We start from the raw sequence: 7,500 nt of genomic DNA on the forward strand, positions 1-7,500 counted from the left end.
AACGAGACACAAAGAGACACAAGAGACACAACGAGACACAACGAGACACAAGAGACACAACGAGACACAAAGAGACACAACGAGACACAAAGAGACACAACGAGACACAACGAGACACAAAGAGACACAACGAGACACAAAGAGACACAACGAGACACAACGAGACACAAAGAGACACAACGAGACACAACGAGACACAAAGAGACACAACGAGACACAACGAGACACAAAGAGACACAACGAGACACAAAGAGACACAAAGAGACACAACCAGACACAACGAGACACAAACAGCCACAACGAGACACAAAGAGACACAAAGAGACACAAAGAGACACAAAGAGACACAACCAGACACAACCAGACACAAACAGACACAAACAGACACAAAGAGACACAAACAGACACAAAGAGACACAAACAGACACAAAGAGACACAAAGAGACACAAAGAGACACAAAGAGACACAACGAAACACAACGAGACACAACGAGACACAAAGAGACACAAACAGACACAAAGAGACACAAAGAGACACAAACAGACACAAAGAGACACAAAGAGACACAACGAGACACAAAGAGACACAACGAGACACAAAGCTATAACAAAAAGACTAGAAAAAGACAAAATTCCCCACAAAAAAGAAACGTTGCAAAACGAGAACAAAAAGAGGACAAACCATTTAAGTCTCTGCGTCTGGAGCGTATGGAGCAGCTCGATTCAACTGTGAGTTATTTTAAGACCTTGTTCTGACACAGAGACGTCTTTCTGTCTGACCTCCTGACTGGCTGACAGCGATGTCTCAGTATGTGGACGCATCATCAACATGTAAATCAAAGTCATGGAGCAAATAGAAACAGCTACCATGTGTCACATAAAACCGGAGGACTGTGATTCAAACGTGGGAAAAGATGGAGATCAGCTTTGTTTCTGCTATTTAGTGAAGAAGAAGAAGAAGAAGAAGAAGAAGAAGTTTATTCAAACAGGAAAACGAGTTTCAGACGAGCAGTTTTTAAAATAATCAACAAACAGAGTTGGGTTCAGTCTGTTATTATTCATGTCTCAACATATTATAATATTACATATTCAATAATAGCATTTGTTCCTTTATCAATGATTTGAATGAGTTTGTTGTTTTAAAATGATATTTCCCATGAAGTGCAGGATGAGATGATGAAAGAAGATTGAACGTTTTGTTCTCTCTTTAGAGCGAAGCCTTCGACATCTACACACTCTACTGCATGAACTACCCCAGGTGAGATCACACACACACACACACACACACACACACACACACACGCACACACACACACACACACACACACACACACACACACACACACATCATGCTCTGCAGCGTGTGATTCTAATCACAATCATGTGACTGCGAGCTCACCGCTTCTTATCCAACAGGAGAGTTTAGCTGCACCTCATAATAATAACAACAATAATAACAATAACTTTATTTAAAAACAGAGTTTACAAAGTGCTTTGACAGACAGAAGCACAACAATAATATTAATAACAGAAAGCTCAGTGAGATAGTCGATAAAAAGAAACGATGAAATCAATAAAATAAAGTCAATTTAGTAAAATCAACAAATAAAAATAAAACAGAAAAGCGATGACATCACATAAAAGCCAGTCTGTAACAAACGTGTTTTGAGAAGTGATTTGAAAGAACACACACCTCTTTCAGTTGACAGGAAGTGTTTTTGCTTTTGCAAGACATGTTTGGTGTTTTGCGTTATGCTTTTGCGTGCAGAGATTCAAGAGAGAGGGCTCAGCGGTCAGAAGCGCTCGCTGGCTTCAGCTGGATGTGGGTCACTCAGTGACTTCTGCTCATCTACAGAATCACAGATCTCATTGCCAGCGACGGCTGAAGGGTTTCAGAGTCGGACCAACTCCTCAGAAGTCAACGGCAGCAGACATCGCTGAGAAAATAAAACAGGCGTTCTGCACGCAGTGTTTTCCTGCAGAGAAAGAAGTGCTGACGAGACAACAGTGTGTCAGAGACCACAGACTGTAAGAAGTGTCATCATCACAGCGCTCTCAAACACTCAAAGTGATTACTGGACTGTTTCTCTGTCCAGATGTCCACCAGTTGTCTTCTCTGTAGACTCTCGAATCACTGCCCAGCTCCACATCTGTATGCATGTTAATACACTTAAATCAATGCATGGAAACGCAGCAAACGCCTCCATACAGATGTGTGCGTGTGTGTGTGTGTGTGTGTGTGTGCGTGTATGTGTGTGTGTGTGTGTGTGTGTGTGTGTGTGTGTGCGTGTGTGTGTGTGTGTGTGCGTGTGTGTGTGTGTGTGTGTGTGTGCGTGTGTGCGTGTGTGTGCGTGTGTGTGCGTGTGCGCGTGCATGTGTGTGTGCGTGTGTGTGCGTGTGTGTGTGTGTGTGTGTGCGTGTGTGTGCGTGTGTGAATGCCTCCTGTGTGTCGACCCCTCCTTCACCTCCCTCCTCTCTCTGCCTGTCGCCTCCTTAAAGCTCCATTAAACTCCAATAACAATAAGTAGGTCAAATGCTTTCAGACCACCTAACTGGAGACGAGAAGCCTTCTGGATCCTCTCAGGCCTCTGGCCAACATTTCAGGACAGAAAGTCATGATTCTTTTTGTTTTCTGATTCATGAATCGATGAAAATCCTACAAACTCTGCACTGATTATCACAACCTAAGTCATTATTCAGCACCAAATAGGAACAGATGTGTGTTATTCTGAAGAGACAGTGATGTGATCAGCAGAAGAGAACTTGTGATCCGCTGGGTCACATTTGGGGAATCTGCTGGATTGCAGGTTTGTGAACTCGAGAGTCGCTCCGCTGGGAGCTCCAGATGAAACTCTTTGTTTGGTTAGTTATTCCCCGTGAAAAGAGAAACGCAGCTTCTCCTCCATCTGAAATCCAAGAAAACAGCAGAATTAGAAGATTTTTTTCTCACTTTGTGTATCAGATGTAGTGTCATGAAATGTGCTGCTATTAAAATGACATTAACAGACTTGGGGGTCGATCCAGAGGGAGGATCAGGACAGATGTTGAGCTAAATTATGCTGCTAAACTCCACTCGGACACACGAGCGCTGTTTGTAATGCTGTAAATCGATGAGCTGTGGAGGACGGAAATATTCCAGTAACGTTCAGACTCGACACGCGTGGAAGTGAAAGTGATGCTGAGATCGCAAGTTGGTGAGTTTAGATCAGATCCTTTATCGGGGACGTTTAAGATAAGACTTGATTTATTAAGAGAGAACCCTAAAAACGAAGAAAAGGAAAACTAAAACGAAATAAATTTCAATAAATTGACAATGTTCAGTCATCTTGGGTCTCGTTAGTTCAGCCATGCTTTATTCTCCTGATTCTCATTCATACGCCTCTTTCCCTCCGACTGCGTTGCAAAAACAAGCAACAAACAGCTTAGCAAGCTTCCCAATTTACGTTTTTTCTGGATTCCTGAAAGTCTTGTCACGTTGTCAGTTTATGTTGTTGGTTTACGTTGTAGGGTTACGTTATTGGGTTACGTTGTTGGGTTACGTTGTTGCTTGACGTTGCTTTACGTTGTTGGTTTACGTTGTTGGGTTACGTTGTTGGGTTACGTTGTTGGGTTACGTTGTTGCTTGACGTTGCTTTACGTTGTTGGTTTACGTTGTTGGGTTACGTTGTTGCTTGACGTTGTTGGGTTCCGTTGTTAGTTTACGTTGTGGGGTTCCGTTGTTGGGTTACGTTGTTGGGTTACGTTGTTGGGTTACGTTGTTGCTTGACGTTGCTTTACGTTGTTGGTTTACGTTGTTGGGTTACGTTGTTGCTTGACGTTGTTGGGTTCCGTTGTTAGTTTACGTTGTTGGGTTACGTTGTTGGGTTACGTTGTTGGGTTACGTTGTTGGGTTACGTTGTTGCTTGACGTTGCTTTACGTTGTTGGTTTACGTTGTTGGGTTACGTTGTTGGGTTACGTTGTTGGGTTACGTTGTTGCTTGACGTTGTTGCTTGACGTTGCTTTACGTTGTTGGTTTACGTTGTTGGGTTACGTTGTTGCTTGACGTTGTTGGGTTCCGTTGTTAGTTTACGTTGTGGGGTTCCGTTGTTGGGTTCCGTTGTTGGGTTACGTTGTTGCTTGACGTTGCTTTACGTTGTTGGTTTACGTTGTTGGGTTACGTTGTTGCTTGACGTTGTTGGGTTCCGTTGTTAGTTTACGTTGTGGGGTTCCGTTGTGGGGTTCCGTTGTGGGGTTCCGTTGTTGGGTTCCGTTGGTGGTTTACGTTGTTGGGTTACGTTGTGTGGGTACGTTGTTGGGTTACGTTGTTGGGTTACGTTGTGTGGGTACGTTGTTGGGTTACGTTGTTGGGTTACGTTGTGTGGGTACGTTGTTGGGTTACGTTGTGTGGGTACGTTGTTGGGTTACGTTGTTGGGTTACGTTGTGTGGGTACGTTGTGGGTTTACGTTGTCGGGTTCCGTTGTCGGGTTCCGTTGTCGGTTTACGTTGTCTGTTTACGTTGTCGGGTTACGTTGTCGGGTTACGTTGTGTGGGTACGTTGTCGGGTTCCGTTGTCGGGTTACGTTGTCGGGTTCCGTTGTGTGGGTACGTTGTCGGGTTCCGTTGTCGGGTTACGTTGTGTGGGTACGTTGTCGGGTTCCGTTGTCGGGTTACATTGCTGGGTTACACTGTTAGGTTTTCGTTTCAGAAACGTCTTCATTTCATCTATCCTGTCGTTTGCAGAAATGTACAATGCCAACATTTTTTATGTCAACTGCGAACTGAAATTAAGCCTAAATATATATTTTTTAACAGGACAGCTGTCGTCCACTTCCTGTCTCCGGTTGTACTTATGGTCCGGTTTAAACGCAGTCCACCTTCATGCACTTGATCTAGGTTCAAATCTGTTAGCTTAAATTCTTTCAAGGTTTGAGACTCACTGTAACAATCAATGATCTCATTCTGTTTCCTGTTTCTAGTGAAAATCGGCATAGAAATAAGACAATTGTAGTAATAAGACAAAAGTAATCTGCCTCGTTCTGTCTGATAACGCGTTTGTTTGTAATGGAAACAGATTGATAGATATGTTTAAGGACGGACACAAATGGCATGATAAGATGGAGATATATTGTAGTTTGAATGTTCTTGTGATACATAGCAACAGGACTTGGAGAAAGGAGATGAGCAACAAAGATAATGATGGAACATTAAATGTCAGATTATCTCTGAATCATCTGCAGCTCCTTCAGACATTCAAACAGGTCTGGTGTTGCGTTCACTGACCATGGAGCGTGTGGTGATTTGCATCTTTACAGGGTTTGTTTTAAAGTTACAGAGAGAATATTTCAGTGAGATCATCATGTAGCTTCAGTTAAGAGTTGAAGAAGCAGATTTGTAGCATATGTGATGCTAACATAACCTGGTAAAGTCATTAGAGAGTTGAGGAGTTGTGGTGTTACGTTTCCTCTGATTGGTGGAGATGAATCCAGCTGTAATTATCTACAGTATGTGAGAATATGGAGGCTTCAATATGCCTCCAGAGAATAAATACAACATGAGGTGAATAGATGATGAATGAACACGATAACCTCAGAGTAGAAACCACAGAGGTGAGTTTGGTGTGCAGGAAGTCTCTGCGAGTGATTTGATGGGAACCTTTCCAAAGCACGGTTTCTAGGAATGTCTCGGCTGTATTTCTTCATATCTGCCATATGGTTTGACTTCTTCATGCGGACGTCTGCTGAGGCTGAAGTTCAGTTTACAGATGATAGCTCTGTGCTGTCTGAGACCTCTGTGGAGGACTTGGTCCTGGTTCTGAGGTTGGGACGCTCGCTGCGCTTCACGGCTTAAAAACGTCTGCGCTTCAGTTCAGCAGAACGTCCTGCTAACGTCCTCTTGAGCCTTCAGAGAACAGAACAAACAACATGCTGGTGATCTATCTCTTCTTGGAGCCTTTGAATGGAGCTACACATAGAGATACATCTTCAGGGTTCATCCTCTGAGGAGCAGGGGATGCGATGAGAACAGTTATCCGCTTTAGATTCTTTGAATGTTGTATATAGAGGTTGATATTTCGGCCAGATGTTAAGATGGAAATCCAGAGTAGGGTAGTATTGCGATATTGTACAATATTGTATCGATACACAATAAAAATACAATCTTTTGTTTCCTAATCTGTTTGTATGATGTGTTTTTATGCAAATCACCACAATAGTTTACTTCGACAAAGTAAGAGGAAATAGTTGATGAGGATAATAGATATTTGAGTTCACTAGCTATGGGCCTGTTAGGAATATTCTGCTTCACTGGTGTCACTAATTGTGTTATCAAAATTTCATATGCATTCAAATTTGGTGCGTTCATGGGTAAAGTCTGCAGGTTTGAACTTTGTAGACTGTGAAACAAACGGTTCGTGTATCAAGTTCCTATGACAGTTGGTGAGTCTGCCTGCCCGACTGACAAAACCGCTGAGTCTGCAATAAAAACAACTAAAGTGAGATGAACCGAGTGAAAACGTTATCTTATCAGATACAACAGATGTTGACAAAATGCATCATTTGCTGTTAAAATATAAGGTAATAAATCACAATGTTTGATCTCGCAATAATATTACATCGTGTCTCTGGATCATATCTTACTGTTGTGTTTCTTTACTACAGAGCATCCAAAAGCTCACAGGAAGGATTCGTCTTCTGGAGAGCATGAACGTCAACAGAACGTTTCTTATAAATCTATCAATAGAAAATGACTCTACTTCTCTCTTGATTTATTACCTCAGTAAACATTGTAAACATGAGTTTATGTCTCAATCTCTAGTTTCAAGTCTTCTTCAATACAGCATGATGTTCATTTAGTACATTATGGTCCATTTAGAGTCACACAGACCATAAAGCAGGGGATGCTTTAGGGCGGGGCTACACAGTGATTGACAGGTCTCTAGCAGAGACAGTCTCTAGTCACTCCTCCTCAGTCCAGATATGCTCACTTCCTGTTCACCGGTTGCACAAAAACAAGATGTGTGATTCTCACGCTGGATGATTCCTCATGACTATGTCCAGTGGAGTTTGTTAACTGTGACTAAACCTCTGAGCACTGAAACATGACCAATGAAAGGACGATTATCAGGCCGTGAGGTGTTTCAGCTTCAGCAGCAACATTTTGCTCCGTATCTGCAGATGCAAATGAAGGAAAGTTCACACGAACACATGAAACATGTATTCATTTCAAATGTGCAGATAAAGATGTTTGTTTCTGTTTGAAAGCTTCATGTTTCCTTCTGAACACATCAGTCACAGAAGATATTACTGCTGCCTCCCTCCTCCCTCCTCTCCTCCGTCCTCCCTCCTCCCTCCTCCCTCCTCCCTCCTCTCCTCCGTCCTCCCTCCTCCCTCCTCCCTCCTCTCTCCTCTCCCTCCTCTCTCCTCTCCCTCCTCTCTCCTCCCTCCTCTCTCCTCTCTCCTCTCTCCTCTCCCTCCTCTCTCCTCCCTCCTCTCTCCTCTCTCCTCTCTCCTCTCCCTCCTCT

General features: G+C 43.1%; 1 protein-coding gene across 1 annotated transcript in view; it reads left to right on the forward strand.

Moving 5' to 3' along the window:
• Window positions 1-7,500, forward strand: part of plekhg2 (pleckstrin homology domain containing, family G (with RhoGef domain) member 2) — a gene marked incomplete at both ends in the record, with an annotated part of 42,121 nt that overhangs the window by 26,179 nt on the left and 8,442 nt on the right. Inside the window, one exon of the mRNA XM_079271524.1 lies at window positions 1,212-1,258. Within this exon, the coding sequence (XP_079127650.1) occupies window positions 1,212-1,258 (47 nt within the window). The remainder of the gene's footprint in view (window positions 1-1,211; window positions 1,259-7,500) is intronic.

The sequence above is a fragment of the Melanostigma gelatinosum genome (genome assembly GCF_949748355.1).
Source record: "Melanostigma gelatinosum genome assembly, chromosome: 7".
NCBI lineage: Eukaryota > Metazoa > Chordata > Actinopteri > Perciformes > Zoarcidae > Melanostigma > Melanostigma gelatinosum.